The 19,557-nt window shown below is 35.8% G+C and overlaps 1 protein-coding gene across 1 annotated transcript in view; it reads left to right on the top strand.

Moving 5' to 3' along the window:
- NEK7 (NIMA related kinase 7) overlaps nucleotides 1–15,306 on the top strand; it is a gene marked incomplete at its 3' end in the record, with an annotated part of 81,029 nt that extends 65,723 nt beyond the window's left edge. Inside the window, exons 8-9 of the mRNA XM_080698604.1 lie at nucleotides 2,582–2,695; nucleotides 15,196–15,306. Of these exons, the coding sequence (XP_080554730.1) occupies nucleotides 2,582–2,695; nucleotides 15,196–15,306 (225 nt within the window). The remainder of the gene's footprint in view (nucleotides 1–2,581; nucleotides 2,696–15,195) is intronic.
- Between the last annotated feature and the right edge of the window lie 4,251 nt (nucleotides 15,307–19,557).

The following is a 19,557-nucleotide window of genomic DNA, read 5'->3' as shown; positions in this document are numbered from 1 at the left end:
AGATTATTTTCTAATAATTAGATTAAATTTAGCAATAAAAAAATTGAGATAATGGAAAAATTGTTCAGTTGAGATAATGTTTTTTGGAGGAAGTCTTATAATTCATTTTAGGGCTAACATATTAATGTCAAAGCTGAAATAATTTTTCACATTCTAAATTTGCCTTTGAGAGGCAGCATCCCATCTCTATATAAGACTAAAATGATCACCAAAATAAAAATTATTTTTTCAGACACTTCTACATTCATGAGTTATATATGTTGCAAATTATTTCAAATTATTTATCAAACATGAGTTTTCATCTCAATTTTCTCAGTTCTTCCATGGAAGAGCTACGGTTTTTCTAAAGACTTAATTTATGTTTTATCTCCTTTCAGTTATGCTTGAATGTAATGTTAATAGAACTATCCAGCCATTTAACTTTAAAAACTTGACCATCACATCATGTAGATCTTTTATATTGTATCCCACTAAGAAATTACTACCAACAATGAAGGAGTAGGAAGGCTTTTTTAAAAATGTATTATAAACTCAAAAAATTAGACTTTCAAATATTCCTGAAACCTTAAAAAAAAAAAATCCTAGCAGTAGAGTTTTAATTGATATGCAACAAAGTAGACTTTACTAATTAAAATCAAGATGCTGTGCTTTTGCTACACGGACCTTTACATGGAAAAGTAGGTTTTACACATTTCCTTTATTGTTCAGCGCAGCAATTGCATCCTTACAGGGTTGTAGGTTGGTGGCTTACAGTTCAAAAAAAAAAGAGAGCTGCCACCAGCCCTGAAGACAGACAGTGGGCTTTCGTCCCTCCGACACCCCCAGAATACTAATCAGGAAAGTCAGACCCTGGAGGTCAGAGAGCAAGTCAATCATTCTCGCGATCGTCTCAGTGTGGAGGATCAAATTAGCCTGAAAAATTCAGCTGCTGGGAGGAGAGGGCGAGCAGCTGTCAGGGGCAGCATCGAGATGCACTAATGAACCAGATGAATAGTGCAAAAGCTTGAAAATAAAAACAGGACAGTTGACATTTTTCATCTGTCAAAGCAGGAGATGCATGAAAATATACTATTCCTGTTTAACTCCTTAGGGGACATTCAGATTTTTTTTTTTAACACTCTGCAGTATGGAGACAAAAGTAGTGTAATGAACTCCTAGCATATGATAATGAATTGATGCTCCTTTACTTACGGTTTTACAAATAAAGACCACGGTTTATAGATAGAATGTTAAAAATGTTACCTAAAAATATACTATCTTAGCATAAGGCGTTCTTGCATTTTAAACAAACAAAATTATTATTGTAGCCCCTCCTTTAGAAATCTCGGGCAGAGTGTTTATATGTTTAGGGGCATTGAAATTGTCTTTTACTTTATCTCCGCACATGGAACAGCTCTTCGTAAGGTTGTTCTGTGTAGGTGTATATGGAGAGAGGCGAGGCGAGAGCGGCAGGGACCTGCTCACCAGGCCCCTCTGCAGGCCGGCCCCCTCCTGGCTGAGGCTCTGAAGGAGTTAAAGCCCAGTCTGGAGCACGAAGACAGATGAGAGCCATTTTCAGCTTGTCCTGTCCCCACTGACGCTCACTGAGTAGCACAGCATGGACCAGCGTGTTTCACACACACTCTGCCTGTCTGGGGAATGTACACATTGTCCTTCCAAAATCAAACTTATTAGCACATGTAGAAAAGGGTGACTGGCTTTGGGGCAGCCGGCGCTCCGTTGCTGTATTCTTGCTGCTGCGGTTCAAAGATTTAGAAGGTTTTGAACAGGATGCGAACATTTTAAATTGAATTTTTAGTTTGTAACTCTGCTTACCACAGCACTTGCTTCCACCTTAAATGTCAAGCTACAACCCTGTCTTAAAATAAATTTGAATTCAATAATGTCTTTTTTTTTTTTAAGTTGTTCATCCTCCCAGTCACGTTTTTCTGCATAAAAGTGTCATTCACATGCCTTGGATTGCACCTAAGATCCCAAAGTTTGTTTGTTTTTTAAATATACTTAGTGGAAGGCATTAGCAAAAGGAAAGGAGTTCCAATTTATTGCAAACTACTCGGGATAAGTTATATTCAAATTTATGGGACTTTTTTATCTCAAAATAACCTTTCCCTATAGAATATATTATGCGACATAAAATACCATGCATTCTGTTCCCTAAGCACTTGCTAGATTATAATTCAGCTTTAACTTCAGTTTTGTTGTATTTTGACTATTGCAAACTATACCTTGTGTTCCTGTTTTGTCATGAGATTAGTTTTAAGGGTATATACACAAAGAATTTTTATGTTCTGTTCCGTTTCTTAATATTGTTATATGTTGCTTTGTATATAGACAAGTACGCAATTTGTCTGTATACGATTCTCTATTTTAGGAAGTTATACATGTTGCCCAAAATAAAATAGTCAAAAGTTGAAGATTTCTTAATAACTTTCAGAAAGGAATATTCATGGAAGTAAAAATGCCCAGATAATTGTATTGGAAATATTGGTCATTATTTTCTACCCTAGTGTAATGCACTTGTTGAAATCGCCTGCAAAGTTACCGTGTAACTCTTACCAGTTTCATTGGGAACATTTTATAGATGGCCGCATTACAGAGTCCCTTCTACGGTGACAAAATGAACTTATACTCACTGTGCAAGAAGATAGAACAGTGTGACTACCCACCTCTTCCTTCAGATCACTATTCAGAGGAAGTAAGTCACTTTCGGCCTGTGTGTGTTTGTCTCCTGTTCATTTTGCTGACATATGTATTTTATATTAAGGAATATGGTTTCATCCGGAATTACAAATGAACAGCAGAGGTGGCAGAAATGGCACTTTCCATTCTCTGGGAGACTTGTTTTTAAAGAGTTGACTCTGCAATTCATAATGTGGCGTGGACCAACACAGCCTGTGCCATACAATTGACCACTTCCAAGGTGTGACCAGAATAGTCGGAGACTCTTCGGTGGACTGAACCAACACAGAGAGCAGAATCAATGCTCCAGTCCAGCCTTTAGTTAATCAATGTGTCCGGTGGTCCTCTAAATACACTGACTTCTTGTTCTCACCATCTCAGACCAGCAAGCAATTAAAGCCTTCCATCCTGGCAGAATTTCTCTCACATCTATGTTTTCCAAAAACTGAAATATATATCTCTTAGCTATTTATCTTCACTCTATCCTTTAAGCTTTACCCTCTTGACAATATCTGTCCTGAGGAAGTATTTCAAGGTTTTCATTGTAGGTGTGTTAAAAATATATATATTGGATAAAATTAAAAGTTTTCAAAGACTGTACCCTAAGATCTGAATTCTTGCTTAGGTCGATAACCCATTAAAATGAGTTGTTTTGGTTCTACCCAACATCCAGTTTTTCATTGAACAAAATATAACCAATTTGAGCTTAATACATCATGATCGTACCAATACTTAAGGAGGAAGTGTGCATATTAGTCATCTCAGGTCAACTAAGATGTGCTCCTGTAAGCTCATTGGAGACCTACCCAGAGAAAGCACTGTTTTGTGTTAGGACTTCTCAGCTCATGAGCAATAGATTTTTTTTTTTTTTTTTTTTGCCCTAGGAAATTGGAAAGGAGCGAAGGAAAAATGAAACAATTATAATGTTCACTTACTAGTTAATATTGTCAGTCTTTCTATTGTGAAATGAACAACATTCAGCCTTAGCATTATGGAAAAAAATTTGAGTTTGTGTAACTTGAATAATAAATATCTCCAAAGAATTGCTTAACATATGTGAAGCATTTGTGTTTCTAGAATGTGGTATGTTTTCTTCTAATAGTTTTGATACTAATAATCAATAACGTCTTCTTTTTTGTTGTTGTTCCTAGCGCTTGCGTTCAGGTAATTAGAATAAACTCTTAAAAGGCAGTGATGATAATTTTGAAGTACTGTGTTTATTTGATGATAATGCTCTTATGTTAGCCATTTTTAATTACTATTTTGGGTATAGAATATAAATATGGCATTTCACAAAACCAACTTCAGAACTACAGGCCTAGAAATACAGTAGGGTGTGAACAATAATGCAGACTGATAGCAAGAATGTCAGGGGCCTTTCTTTGTTGTGTCATTCATGCTGTCTTCTCTTTTCCATGAAGCACATGAATATTTCACATATCTGCATCCTCATCCCCTATTCTTCTTGACTAATTTTCAGACTGTCTGAATTTGCATTTCACATGGTAGCTGATTAGGAGATGCCGAGTGCAGCAGTGAAGCCTCAGCAGGCGGTTACCATGGTGACCTTCAGCAGGATTTTAATGATGATACCACTAGTGGTTCGTTGAAGTCGGCCTGCCTGCAGGGCTACTTCACTGCAGCTAAGTGTGAAGTTGGATATGCGGATTCTCAGCCAAGGGGCAAATATCAAAGTCTGGCCTAGATAGAAGGTCTTCGAGTTGGGAAAAGAAAATAGATTCCACTTTTTACTTCACTCTATATAGTTACCAGTTTCGAAAGAGCTATAAAGCAAAACGCATTACGTGGTGTACCCTCTAAAACAAGGGTGGCACCTGATATTGGTAAAAATCTGTTGTCATGCCCTGATGAAATAGAAAGCTTAATTCTAGGGAAATAGTTCTATTTAAGGAAATGAATATAAAAATATGCAGACAATATATAACAACGTTACTTCAATCTGATCAGCTATTTAGAAGAGTTCTTAGCACAAGAGCTTTGAAATGCAGATGTGCTAATAAATATTTTTTTTCTTCTTAAGTAGGAACTCTGTAAAATAATTACTCAGAATTCATGGTAACAACAAAAACCCAAACAGATTTGGTGCTGCCATAATTAAATCTTTGCAAAGCAGGCTCTTTTGATATTTTAAAAATCCAAATTGCCATTTAATTAGATAGTGTAGTAAATATATGAACTGAGAAAAAAAATGGATTCCAAAGGGTTGATAGTGACCTTTAAAGACCAGTTCATTAAGTGCCAGTATTATAGCCATAATGCTAAGACTATTTCAAGAAAAAAACATTTTAAGCAAATTTATCAAATACATTTATCAGAATAACCCCAAATGGTAGGAATCCTAAGGAACACAACAAGATTTCTAGATTGAGTTCTTTAAATAGAATGACCATGAGTGTAAAAACTTGCAGTGTATTTTTTGATTTCATAAAACATAGGTACAGTTAAGCATTAAAACTAAAAAAAATGAACAGTAGGGTGCCTTGGAAAAATAAGCCAGCCTGGTATGTCAAATCTTTTCTTTTTAATTATGTTGTTACTGTATATACATAATTAGGATTCTACATTGAAACACGTCAGCTACATGATCTTAAGAAATGTATATTTTGTGGCTTACTGAAATATTTTTACTTTTATGTTTGTTTTGTATTCTTTCCATTTTCAATAACAGTGTCACCCATCTACCAGTGGAGAATTACAGTACTTAAAACCTTGGGTTGAAGATATTTAGTTGAAGGTATCCGGTTAACTTAAATGTTGGCGATGATAGTAAAGCAAACACTTAAAAGACTACTCATAATGTGACCCAGCCTTCTCAAGATTGTAGAATCATGGGACCTTCTCTTCTCTCCCTTAACTCCACCAATCCAAGTTCTTCTAGTCATCCCTGAATGTTCAGGCTTTATAGATGCCAGTTCCTATTTCTGAAATCTCTCTTCCCCTGTTCTGAACAGGTGGGCTCGCCGCTTCCTCTCCCTGGCCCCGCTTCCCTGCACTCCAGTAGGTACTTCCTGGCACGTTTTCCTCCCCTTTCCCATTGTCAAGCTTCTGCTCTTGAGCAGCAGTAACTCTGCTTTTTATCTGTGCATCTCTAGGGCCTGACACCTGACAGATATTAAGAGGCTTGGTTATTGCTTGGTTGCTTGCTTGATTTAGAGAAGTGAGATTAAAGAAACAAAATTAAAACCAGAATGAATGACCCACTCAGTGACAACTGAGTGTGAGAAAGTTCTCCAAGGAACTCCAACAAGACTGACTCAAAAACCAGGCCAGAAGATGTGCTCATTTTCTTTTATCGATACCCTACCTGCGTGGTTTTTCATTCTTTTATGTAAGCATCATCTTCACTGAAATGTTCAGTGGCCATTTGCGAGGAAATAAGTCGGGCTATTTTCCACTCCACTAGAGTGGTTATTAAAATTGTGTATTTGTTCAGTAAATCATCTTTTGAGGCTCAGAAAAACAGTGAATAGTTATATTGGTAATTATTTAGAAAACAATAAAAGTGATACGCTACTGAGTTAATTCTTCTTAAATGAGATTATGTTAAAAAGTTGAGCATTCATAAAAATATAGACTTTACCTCTAATTTGTTATTTAAAAAAAAACTTCCTCGTTTAAATAAAGAAGACCCAAGAAAGGTTAAGTTGAATTGTGCCTCAGTAGTTGCTTTTAGCAGATTTCCCTTCATTTTAGGGGTTTGATCAAATAGGTTTAGGAGAAAGTTCTGAAGTCAAGGACAGAGTTGCAAATGAAAGTTCAAGAGATAGAAAATAAGGGAGCTCTAGTGCATTAAAGATTTATAAACAACAGCTGAGTGTAAATTTTAAACTTCTGTAAACATTGTAGTGATGGCCAAACCTTTATTAAAGAAGACTGTATTATAGCAGTGCTTGTAGATCTGAACTGCTAGAACTTTAAACAATGTAACATTCATGATTATATATCCTCTATTTTTGAAAACTTGCTAGTTAAGTCCCATTACTGCTTTTATAAATGAAGAAACAAAAATACTTGGGAATGAGAATTACTAACCCAGTGATCAGTTTTCCTACTTCATGTCTCCCTTGTTTTACATTGAGCATCTGCTCATTTTGTAGCTTTAAACCTCCAGCCCACATATAGAAAAAGTGTTTCTATTAAAAGTGATGACACTGTATCTCAAAGATGAAAATTATTTTTAAAAATATCCTGGAAGATCACATCCAATCAAAGAATAGAAAATGAATAAAATAATTTTATGTTGTAAATTATTATAAGCTTGCTCTTATTATAAACCCCCTTTGTTACTTTTGTCTTGCTTTCTTAGTTGGGTTTTTCTTTCCTTCCAGCCTTTCCTGGAATTGTTGAGCAGTGCACCCTGACAGTTTCTTCCCTGCTGCTTTGCTCAAATTGTGTACGCATTTGCAGCATTCTTTTCATTGTTCTTAAGACAAAGTCTTATTTTTCAAGAGTATTTAAAATCTACTATAGGGATTAAGAAGTATAGTGGTCTGTGGTTGATGATATGTGAACAGTGATGCTACATATTTAATTGAACTCGACTGATTTCAGATATTTTTTGGTTATTGGAAAATATCCTGTATTTGTGGTTTTTATAATACAAATTCTGATTTTTCAACTTTTAAAGTAATCTGTCTTTAATTCGTATAACAACTTTTTTTTTTTTTTGGTTAGAGAAAGGTTAATAACCTTATTCCCATTTTACTTGTGGGTGTTGAGAGCAACACTGGACTTCAGGGGTCTCGACCTCACTGCCTCCCCCGCTGTAGGAACCCACATTCCAGGGTTTTGAGCATTTCGTGATTTCTGTAGATGTATCAATGTTTTCTTTTTCTTTTATTATATTTACGTGAAGTCTCTCTCCCTCAAAGGGTACCATGTCATCGGTTTAGAAGCATGACAATGGATATTTACACAGAAAACTCTTCTGGCCTATGGTAACTTGGGGGCCATGTTGCATTGAAAGAGGGAACTGTACAAGATAGGAATTATTCTAGAGTATGTAAATCTGCTACATTTATCTCAAAGCATTGGATGTGTTGATTTTGTAATATGCTAACCACAAAATGTTATTGTCTTGATTTTACTTATACTTTGGTCATCATTAAATAAAATGCTAAAGGAAAGCCTTAATAATTACAAATGACTTTTAACCTAACATTTATAAGTAATTCCTGATTATTTTCTTACATTCAGAACATGTATAAGGGAGATTTTTAAGAAAGTTGAAGTCAAGTCAGTGAACAAAAGCCATGACCTTTGTTTTGGCTCACAGAAAGCTGTTTTATGTAAATAGGAGAAAACAAGAAAGTGTCATGTGGAGATGATTTCTGCACGTCTTGAGTTTATAGCACGTTTATTTTCTAACCATGTAGTTATATGACTTCCTTGGAGTTGTTGCTGTAAATGAACCAATATTACTTAAATTTGTATTAGAAAATCTTTTCTAATATATTGTCCCAATAATTCTTATCTGTTTAAATGAAGACCCTTATATGATATGGCACAAATATATGAAGGTAAATCTGTGTCTGTCTGAAGTCCCTGTAATTATGTAGTCAAATGCCAAATAAGAATATTTTTTCTTTAAAATGTAGAAATATATAATGATGCAACAATTAAAAACTGTGTCCTTATTAAAATTAGCAGTTGTCACTGTCATTAACATTTCCTTCCTAAAATATTTTAGTAAGTTTGATATTCATATCACTTATGATATCAGTTGCCACCTTACTAAAAGTTGCCTTGTAAGATCAGATCTTTAAGCTTTGAATGTTCCATTTTTATTTAAAATACATAGTTAGGCAGGCCCCTTGTTCACCTGTGCTTCTGAAGCGACACCGGAGACCTGCTCCTTGAAGACACGGATCCAAAACGGTGCCCTATATTTCACGTATCCTGTGGGATCCTATAAAATCATGTAACTTTCTGTAAGCCTTTCGGTTTTTAAAAGGCACTGAGTGATCTTCAGTTGTGAAATATAGACATTACATTACCTTATATCTGTGTAAGATTACTCTTTTTCCCTTTCCCTGTACCCTCAAGTCAATCGCTAGTGACACTTTGGTGTACAAGTTGGCTACGCCTAATCATTTTGTATAAATATATCTAAAGCTCCAAAATATAGTGCGCTTTAATGTATTAGACCCTCTTTGGGGTGCTAAAATGTGTCCTCGGGTAGATGGAAATTTGGGTATATCTGGGAGGCTGATATAACATAATTGGTCTCAGAGGGATTAAGATGGGGGTGAAAAAGCAGCAGTACCAATAGCACTAGTCTTTATTATTCTTTTGAGAATTGTGTTAGTGACCTAAAGCTATAATGCACAAAGAGCCCTATTGTTATTACCTGTACGTGACTGAACTTGATCTGTAATTGGGTTATCACCCTGACAACAATGACGGCTAACACTCTCTTCTTGTTAATATTTCTTTGGCAATGTATTGGATCAAAATATATTAGTATTTTATCTACTTCACAGAACATATGCATCGATTTCTGTATGGTTTATGACTTTATAATTATTTAAAACTATTAGAGAATATATTTTTAGTTTGTATGCTTGTATTTGTTTAAGTGTTTCTATGTTGTTTTTTAAATTTCTCTGAAGCATCTGAATTAGTCTTTCTCTCTGATTTTTGTAAAGGCTCCTGCATATTCTGACCTTTACTTTTGCCTAATTTTTAACGTGGTGTATACATTTTTTTTTAAAAAAAAGAGTACAAGTATTTCATAAACAACTAGAAAGGAATGCAAACTACCTTTCGTAAGGTAATAAACTGTATGCTTTTTTTTAACTTGTATTTTCATTTAGTTTATAATATCTGCTGATCATTAAATTATTCCTAGAATGAAGTAAAAAATGGGAAGCTATCATCAAATGAAAAAAATATTTTCTGAAAAAAATGATTGCTTGGTGTTAGAAATTGAAACTTGGCATAAAGGATATCAATAGAATTCTCTATATCAACACATTTTCCTTAAACATGGTTAATAATGCAATACTAGAATCATTTGCAAAATAATGGATAACTATTAAGACTTTTAAAGTAATTTTCTTTCTTCCAGAGGTCTATAGGAGCTTTTATATAGAAGATAATTACCTCATTTTGATTATTTAATGCCCGACTTAGAAAAAATTTAGTTTTTTTTTTTTTTTTTAATTTATGTAGTCACTAAGGTTTGTGTTTTTGCAATGCTAGGGATAGAACAGGAGGGCCTCGCACATATATTATTGCCTGAGTTTTGCCAAGCCCTAAACAAAATTTATTGGTTTGTGTTTTGATCCAGATTGGCCTATGAAATTTGAAGGCAGAGCTATTAGTTTTAGAAAATAGTAACAGTGTTAGAGCTGAGAAGCTTTTGAAAAATCAACAGCCTGGCTGGCCACCCTGGGCTGTGGAAGGTCAGCCCATCTTTGTGCAGGGGTAGTCATTAGGAAACCTGCAGACCAAGTTAGAATTTTTCCTCTGCCTTAGGTTTTTGAAATGCAGTTATTTAAAAACCAGGGCTCTGCAGCTAATCTGCTCTGTTCACAGCTAGGCCTCGTTCCTTACTGCCTCGTGACCTCAGGAACATTACTCTTCTGTAAAATTGTATGCAACAGTAGTGCCACCCCCATAGAGTTGTTAGGAAGGCTGATTAAGTTAAAGCATGTAGAAATGCATAGAGTGGCTCATAAATATTGGCTTTGAACAAATAGTTTTCTCTCTGCTCTATCAATATATATATATATGAAGCACTAGAATTAACTAGTTATCTTTTGATCTGAAAATGTTCTGGGAACTGTTCCTACTGGTCTATTGGAATCTTAGCAAAACTAATAATTCTATGGAGAGCATCTGAATCAAAGTAACAGCCTCCAGATGTGCCCATCAGCTATAGGACTGCACTGCTGAGTAACCAAATGACTCAACCTAGAACACATAGGTACTCATCTTGGCCTGACAGTATTACATTTTTTTTAAGTCAAAGGTTTTACTTTTCCTTTAATTAATGAATTTTAAACTCAGTACTATTTCTGGTTTGTAATACATAGTTGGCTATTTTATTTTCCTTTTTATTATAGGACAGCACCTGTAACTCTGCCATATTATAGTTTTAGACTCATTAAAAAATATAAGATGTTCCCATGATTTTTATTATTTACATTGAAACAGGGTCTTGCTAGATTGCTGAAAGTATCACTAAATTGCTTTGGCTATCTTGAATAATGATAGCCACAATTCTCCTGTCCCAGCCTCCCAAGTTCTGAAGTTACAATGTGCACCACCACAGCCATGTTTATATAAATTTAGTTTTTATTTAGTCTAATAAAAGGATATTCATAAATCCATATATATTTGCTTTTTAGCTAGATTGTTTAAGTTAAAAATATAAAACTAAGTTATGGCTGTTTATTATATTAAATTATTTGTTGTGAATTTTTCCCCTTCCTATGCTAAGAGACTTTTGTAACTGATTTCCCCCCTGGTATAACAGTTCTATATAAACAACCAACAGTTACATATATCAAGGAAAACTACATCAAACTGAAAACTCAGCCTATGTAAGCCTTTAAGTATGTAATTTAGAACTATTTTTTTTTCAGAACAGATTTGAGATAACTTACACACACACACACACACACACACACACACACACACACCAAAAAAAAAAAAAAAAAAAAAAGCATAGTTTAGAGCCAGGCGTGGTGGCGCACGCTTGTAATCCCAGCATTTGGGAGGCTGAGGCTGGAGGATCGCGGTTCGCGGACAGCCTCAGTTACTTAGTGAGGCCCTCTGCAACTCAGTGAGACCCTGTTTCAAATAAAGAATAAAAAATAGGGCAGGGGGTGTAGCTCGGAGGTCGAATGCCCCTGGGTTCCATCCCTCCCCAGACACACACACACACACACACACACACACACACAAAAAAAAAAAAAAAAAAAAAAAAAAAGTTTATTAGCTATTGAGATAGAAGTACAAATTCAGAACCACAGGTAAGAGGGAATGCAGTAACTGTTTTAGAATGGCCCCCAGAGTTGCTTTGGGTGAGCCTTGCCCTCGTCTTCATTGCTTCCCTCTCGATCTTAGCAAAAGAAGGAAGCATTTAGCACAATTGTCTGTTTTAACTGGTAAATGTACCAATTCCTCAGGTAACAGTGTTCTCCTACTCATTTATGGTAGAAATATCTCAAGGACCCATGAGTAAACTTACCAGGCAGTGTCTTCTACAGCAATTTCATACAAATGCCAAAGTATTGTTTGATTAAAAAAAAAAAAAAAAAACAAAAGCAAGCATTAAATCCCGGTATGCAGCCTTGTAGTGGACTTAGTGAGGGAGGGAGAGAGCTTAGATGACCCAAAGTTGTGTGGATGAATTGCATCTATTGCAGGATCTTTCTAAATTTTAATTCTCTTTGCAAAAATTTAGTAGTACCTACCCTGTAGAACTCTGTTCAAGGTTATGTATTCTTTGGTGAGGTCCTTCCTGGATTTTCTGTTTATTTGCTCAAGGAAAAACAAAGAGCACGGTCAGTTGATACCTTTTGTGAAATTTGAAGCATTCCACCCTGTGTTCAAGGATGGAAGTCAGATAGGTCTCTCAGTGGTGCCTACTAACTCCTCTCTCCTGATTAGAACTCAGATGCTACGTCAACCCAAGTGACATTTCCTTACAGAGGATTTTAAATTTAACCAGTTAGGATTACTGATAGTCATCATTCAGGCAAAGCTGCATTAGGCATCATGAATTCACACTAAGGAATAGAGTAAAAATAAGCCCCCAAAACATGAGCATTTGAGAGGACCATGCAACACAAAATTAGGCTAACAACTTTCACCTGAGCTATCTCCTTTTGTCTTTATATTGTAGACAGGGCAGAGTCCTGAAAACTAGAATATAATACAATTCGGTTTTCTAGGTATGGATGCAGGACTGAACCCAAAATTCAGGAATTCACATTTCTGCCTGGATCTCAAAGTGTCGATATCTCAAACTTGATACCTTCAAAATGTCCCTCTTTCCTTGTCAAGGCCCCTCCTCTTCCTGTCTTACCCACTTCTGTAAATGGCAGTACTGTCCTATCACATACCCAGGTGGAAACTTCTGATGAATATTTCTTGCCTAAAATCTTGGACAGTCAGGAAAGACAAGTCATTCTCACTCATCCTGGCCCCGGAGCCTCCCTGTGGGAAAAGGCATCTTGCCTGGCCTGCCCTCTGTCCTCAGTTGCCACCAACACTGCATCTCTCCCAGAGCAGATCCTCCTAAAGACTGGTGCAGCCAATGAGTGCCAGGTACTGCCAAAGCATATTGTAACTTCATAGGATCTTTCTTAACTGCACCATTTTATAACAGATTGATAATCCACAAATATATTTTCTCAAAACTGATTCATAAATATGGTTAGGGATGCATATTCTAATTTGACATGTCTGACTTTATACATTGATGGACCTGTCCATAATACCTCTAGAAGAGAAAAATCTTTGAGAAAGTAAATTTTATATTTGGTGATTGAACCAACAAGTGGAGAGGGAAATGCAGTATTGCTCTGGGGTTTCTGGGTGACCTCTCATCCCTCGGTAGGGCCCCTTTTTAAGCAGCAGCTGAGAAGCCACCCACCACTCCCTGTCACTTGTCCTTTACTTTGGAGAGCTAGAGAATTGCCATCTTCTTCAGACAACCTTGGGTCTTTGTCTCAAATCTTGGGTGGCGTTTTCCTCATGGCAGAACTTGGGACCAGTCATTATTGTCGGTAGGTTGGAAATACCACCTTATTCTGAAATATTAAGCAGGAAAATGAGGTTTCTGAACTACCTTGAAGTAGCAATACTGTGAAGGGGAAAAAAAATCTCCTTGAATTTTGGTTAGGTCTAATGAATGTGTGTACCACAGCTATCTCTTTCTACCATCCTTTCTGCTTTTATCATTTTACCTCTAAACAAAACACTGACAGCTTGGTAGCTTATAGGAACACTTATCTTTTTAAACATAAGTATTGTTACATAAGTGCTTTCCCTGCTGTTTCCTGAATTGTGTATAACTTGGTGCATTTTTTAATTTTAACTGGTAAAATGCCAACCTCTTTCCAATTTAAATTTCTCTTAGATCTCCACAGTAAAATGCCTTGTGTGTTACTATACTCCTTAAGATTTTTTAATCCTATTCTCTGCTCTTTTACAAGGAATATAAATTGAGATCTCAGGCCCTCTCGGTGGGTATAACATTTCCATCCAACATTGTCAAACTTCCACAAGTGGCTAAAATGGAATCATTAAATTTTATTCTGTTAGGATAAACAACTTGGGAATGAAAGCTTGGAGAACTCTTATCTCATTCAACCTAAGTAACAGATGAAGAAATGAACCTCCAGGGAGAATGGCTTACCTAGGGGCGCATGGGTACCGAGTGCCTTCAGCATTCAGCACTCCTGGCTTACTTTTCCAACAATGTTCCGACCCCGACCCCTCCCTGGCAGCCTCCTCCACACTCTTCTTTCAGAATTACATTTTCCCTCTCAATAGCAGTATTAAGCTAACCGATGCAGCCTACAAATGTGATCCCTGCTTCTATGTGCTTTTGCAAATTCTTACTGTAAAAGTTGAGGATGATATTATGGTAATTTGATAGTTTACTAAGTGCTAATATACTTGCCCAAAAGATGTGAATTTTTAATGCATGTGAATTTTTAAAATGTCTAAGTTATTCCAAAAACACCAAGGTAAAAGAATCTGAATATGTAAGACCATATACAGGGTTATGAAGACATAGGTCCCTAAAGTGGTGGTAAATACAATTAAAATTAAAGCCCTACAAATGTTCCCCCTTGGTGGATCTGGTCCTATAGAAGATAGTTCCATGATTTATCAAGATGTGCTTTTGTTCTATGACTTAAATAGTAAACCTCAACTCCCTCTTCTGTAAAGTGGGGACATTCAAATACCATTTCACACAGGACCGGAATCATATTTATAATTTCTTTTGCTCACAATTTACTCTTTTCAGTTTAGGGGAAATACCCTGGGTGCTATGTACATGTGTGTGTGTGTCTGTCACACTGAACCTCAATGTATGGTTACAGTGCACCAATAAAAGTATCTTAAAGTTAATGAACTCCATACATACTTACATAAAATGGTTTATGATAAATACATATGGCAGATATCTATCTTCATTGCCTTTTATATAAGTCAGCTTTACAATCAAAAGCTAACCTAGTAAGGTGTAGTTCAAATGCCTGAGTCTACACCTATAGTTAACCTAGCGCCTTTTAGTGAAATTAAAACAGATATTTTTAACACTTATTAAATATCTCTAGAAAACAAGAGTCCACTTTAAAGGCTTATATTGCAGAAAATACTTCTCGCTTGACAAAACTCTTCAAAGAGAGTGAGACTGAAGACATTTAGCTGATTGCAAAATTGACAGTCATACACATACCGTATTCCTAGTAAATGGACTAGTCAGAAAATGTACTTTTCTTACAAAATGTTTTCTTTTCTTCGCAGCTACGACAGCTGGTTAACATATGCATCAACCCAGACCCAGAGAAGCGGCCAGACATCACCTATGTCTATGATGTGGCAAAGAGGATGCACGAGTGCACCGCCAGCAGCTAGACACGCGCAGGCATGAAGACTGTAATCAGGATGACTTAAAGTATTTTTGTGCAGATCATACCTCTCTCTTTTTGTCTGGGTGTTACAAATACTATTTCAGAAATAATGTGCTTTGAATCCTTAACCAGTTTTCATATAAGCTTCATTTTGTACCAATCTAAATTGCTTCCTTGCAAACCCTCTGTGACTTCAGGATCATCAAGATGCATGTTAGTAGGCAAGGAAAACATAATAGTTTTAACGGCTAAACACTTTTAGGGCTATTCAGTTTTCTGCTGATAACTGTGTTCAGATCGACCCTGAGTGCCAAATATTGAAGGCGCACGTGGCACACATCAGGATAGACATGAAACGGAGCAAAGGTATCCGGACGCGCCACTTGGTTGCTTCTTCAGTCACTGATAGACACGGAAATGAACACAATTGTGCGCTTTGGTAATTTTTTTTTTAAAGTTTTAAGTATATGATTTAGTTCTTAGCACTGTAGCTTTCACATACTCTTACATGTAGACAAACTGAGAAACGTTTCTAATTCTCACCTTATGCTTTCAGAATGCAACTCTTAAATGTGAAAAGATTTGGGGACAAAATGTGAGTCAGACACTGAAAAGTCTTGTTTTAATATCTTTGATAGTCTCTCTGCATTAAGATGGTATAAATGAATCCATTTGAAAAGTGGTTAAGGATTTGTTTGGCTGGTGTGATAGTAATTTTTAAAATTGCACATTGCCCAAGCTTTTTTGTGCGTGTTTTTATTATTGTTTGTATATTGAAAAAATATTCTTTGAATAATCTTGCAGTACTATATTTCAATTTCTTTATAAATCTAAATGCATCTTAAATCATAATTGTACACTATAATGTAAGCAATATGTTTTTATTCATAGATTTTATTGAGGTTCTGATTGGTCCCTTTTAGATTTTTTATATTCTTCAAGTTACTTTCTTATTTATATTGTGTGTGCATTTTATCCATTATTTAGTGTTTCAGCTTTCTGAGAACATAATTCCCTTTTAAAAGATAATTCATATGCTTAACCCTTTTCTTAGATTGAAATTTTTTTTAGCTTTTTGAAACTTGGGCCACCCGATATGTATGCATTTTGTCTTGTTAGAGAGGAGAAAAGGATGTGTGTTACATTGTACCTGTGAATGTTGATATGGTTTCAATTCATTTGACAAGGTTATAATTTTAGGGTGTGTTTAAGGAAATGAGAACCGGCCATTTCTGTAGCCAGAATAAATAGGCCTTTTACCATTTCTGTTGAGAAGCTTTTGGGCAGAATACTATTTGTGCACAAAGATGATGAAGATGGCAGTGGCTTAGTGTAAGGAAACAGGCAGGGGACAGTAAGTGCTGTTGTGGAGATGTGTTTGCCCAAATGCCTTCCTATTAGTAGTGATCAGGACCTTGCAGAATTGTGAAGCCGAAAGGCCAAGCGGCAGTCACCAGCAAAGGACGCCGTGCGGACCCTCACGAGCCCTGGCTTTGGCTCATCCTGCCGACCCGGAAACCGCACTTTCAGAGATCACCTGCCTTCAGCAGCTAGAAATGCTCAGGGCTTTTTGTTTCGTTTTGTTTTCACATATTAGTTTCCTTATTCTCCTCTGAATAGTTTTGGGTCATTGTTTTTAAAAATATATCAAGGGCAAAATCTGGTTTTCAAAGTTTTAAGTGGTTAGATATGATATCTGAAGGGTAAATTGATTGCAGAATGGGCAAAGGAAACCTGGGTCAACTTTTTTGAGGGCTAGATGCTCTATTTCTTGGAGTCTGGTGACTTACAACATTTACACTGAGCATCAAGAGATTTAGCCCACAAGCCTGAATGCAATTGTTTTTGTTGACCATTAGTGTCATGTTCCTTTCCATGGAATAGGATTGAGTGAGATGATCTGTCCTCTGATTGAAACAGACCTTCTCTGTTTTTTTTAAAGAAATACATGGATCTAAAACTCAATGGCTTAACCCCCTCATAGAAGACTTAAGCTTTTCTTCTCAGCCACTACGAAAAAGAACTGGGAAGAGGTTAAATGGTCAGGGAAATCTGTTACTGTTCTCTGTGTGTGGAAAGTTGTTTTAGAGGTCAGCTCCTTTTCTAATCCAAGTGTTCATATTGTTCCTGAAGAAACCACTGAGTCAAACCAAATTTTGAGTGGGATCATTTCAACGAATTATGAAGATGATTAGAAGCTCTGATCTTTATAATCACCTATGAATGTTCTCTTTGTAGTTCTGCTTAGAAGTACATTTTATATTAAGTTAAATATTTGAATTGATTTGAAAAGCAGCAAAATGAAAGGTACATCTGATTCTAAACCTTATTTAGGCATTGGTACCAGTTACCCAAGAAAAACATGGAGTAACATTGTTTTGTATGCCGAGGTTTAGGAATGGTCAATGAAGGGTATCCCTGTATAAATAAAGTGCTCAACAATGTGCAATGACTGTAAATTTAGTAAGATATTACAGCCATTTCATGAATGCTCTGCCATTCTGCATAGTGTCTATTACAAAACACCTTTCTTGGATCCATATACTTCAGGTGTTGCTGTTAACATTTACCATGATATTTATTTTAACCAAAATGTTATTCACATTAAATGTTTATTCTTTAAAATGAATGTATTGTTTATAACCCACAAATGCATAATTACTCTATGCCTCATATTTCAATAGTACTGTAATATGGACTTCTTTTGTGAAATCCTTTTATTTTGTTATGCCTTAAGGACACATACAAAAATATTCTGTTAGCTTTGAAAATTGTACAATATCCTAATATAAATATATAAAAATAAAAAATGAATACTGTAAAATTTATGTATCCATGATTTCTCCCCCATTTTACCTACCACTTACCCTGTAGAAACAGTTCATATGCATTCCCAGTTATTTGCCATTTTGGAGACGCCTAAGAATTAAAATGGTCAAGAGTAACAATGAAGCTCTGACCCACTGAGAAATAGTCTTTGAATATAAGTTATATTGAGGCAGGCACACCTTCACATGTTCTTATTCTTTTCAGTGCTTTGTTGTCTTTGACTAAGAAAAGTTTTCTCCAAGTTAGAAAATGAGAATGCATTTTTCTAATTTGAACCTTTAGAATCTAAAATGTCGGCAGTTGGTGCTGTTTCTGCCACTGTAATGGGCTGCTGATAGTGTTACAGATAGTTTATATATTGAATATTCTTTTCCTGTAGTAGTATTATTGGGCCTAGAAACGTTGAGGCTAAAAAGTTCTTAGAAAAAACCTGCCAGACTGGTGGTAGAACAAGTGGATAGGATGTACATGCCAAACAGACCAGAGTGAAGAATGGCTACTTGTATAATATATGATTTGGAGTAAAGAACCTTTGGTCTAATTGTGTTGGGGGTCGGGGGAGAAGGAAGGTGTTCATAATTATAAGAGAAATTCTAATCACAGCATAATAGTAGGGACTAATTATAAATTTAATTTCAAAACTATGCTAATTGAAAAAGCTGGTACCAGGCATGTATGTTTGTAAATGTGTTAGTGCAATCTAGGCATAGGTACCACAGAGGAGATTGGTCCAGTAACTTTAAATCAAAATGACACTTTTTTGTGTGTGGTACTTGGGATGGAACCCAGGGGCATTCTACTTCTGAGCTACACCCTCAGCCCTAGTTTTTATCCTTTCTTTCAAAACAAGGTTTCACTGAGTGGCAAAGGGCCTCACTAAGTAGTAGCTAAGGCTGTCCTTGAACCACGATTCTCTTGTCTCAGCCTCCCAGATAATGGGATTACAAGCTTGTGCCACCATGCCCAGCTCAAAATGATATTATTGATAATCTACAATGAACACTTGAATTTTTAAAAGACTTTGATGAAGTTCTCATCTTATTTTCAATTGCAGGCAATTTTCTGGTAAAATTAATGACAAAATGAATTTGTCAGATTATCTTTCAGAGAAAGATACGAAAGCTCATAGTATATAATTCTGAAAAGTTTGAGGGAATTTTTCTTCTAGTCTTTTCATGTATTGATTTCATTGTTTAACCTGAGTATCAAAATCTAATTTTAAACCTTAAAAGAAAAAGTCAAGAAAACTTTAGAGGTAGGAGTTGTTACCAGGGGCTTTCAGTATTTTCCCTATGATTGTTGCAATGACGTATAACGTTTCATCCCTTCTAGATGTATAATACTGTAGATAGGTCACTTAGTTTCTATAATCTTTACTTTCTTATAAATATAATAGGGATATTAATTCCTTTTGTGGAGTATTCCG

The sequence above is a fragment of the Muscardinus avellanarius genome, assembly GCF_963383645.1.
Source record: "Muscardinus avellanarius genome assembly, chromosome: 7".
NCBI classification, from domain to species: domain Eukaryota; kingdom Metazoa; phylum Chordata; class Mammalia; order Rodentia; family Gliridae; genus Muscardinus; species Muscardinus avellanarius.
This window is presented reverse-complemented; position numbering and strand designations above follow the sequence as displayed.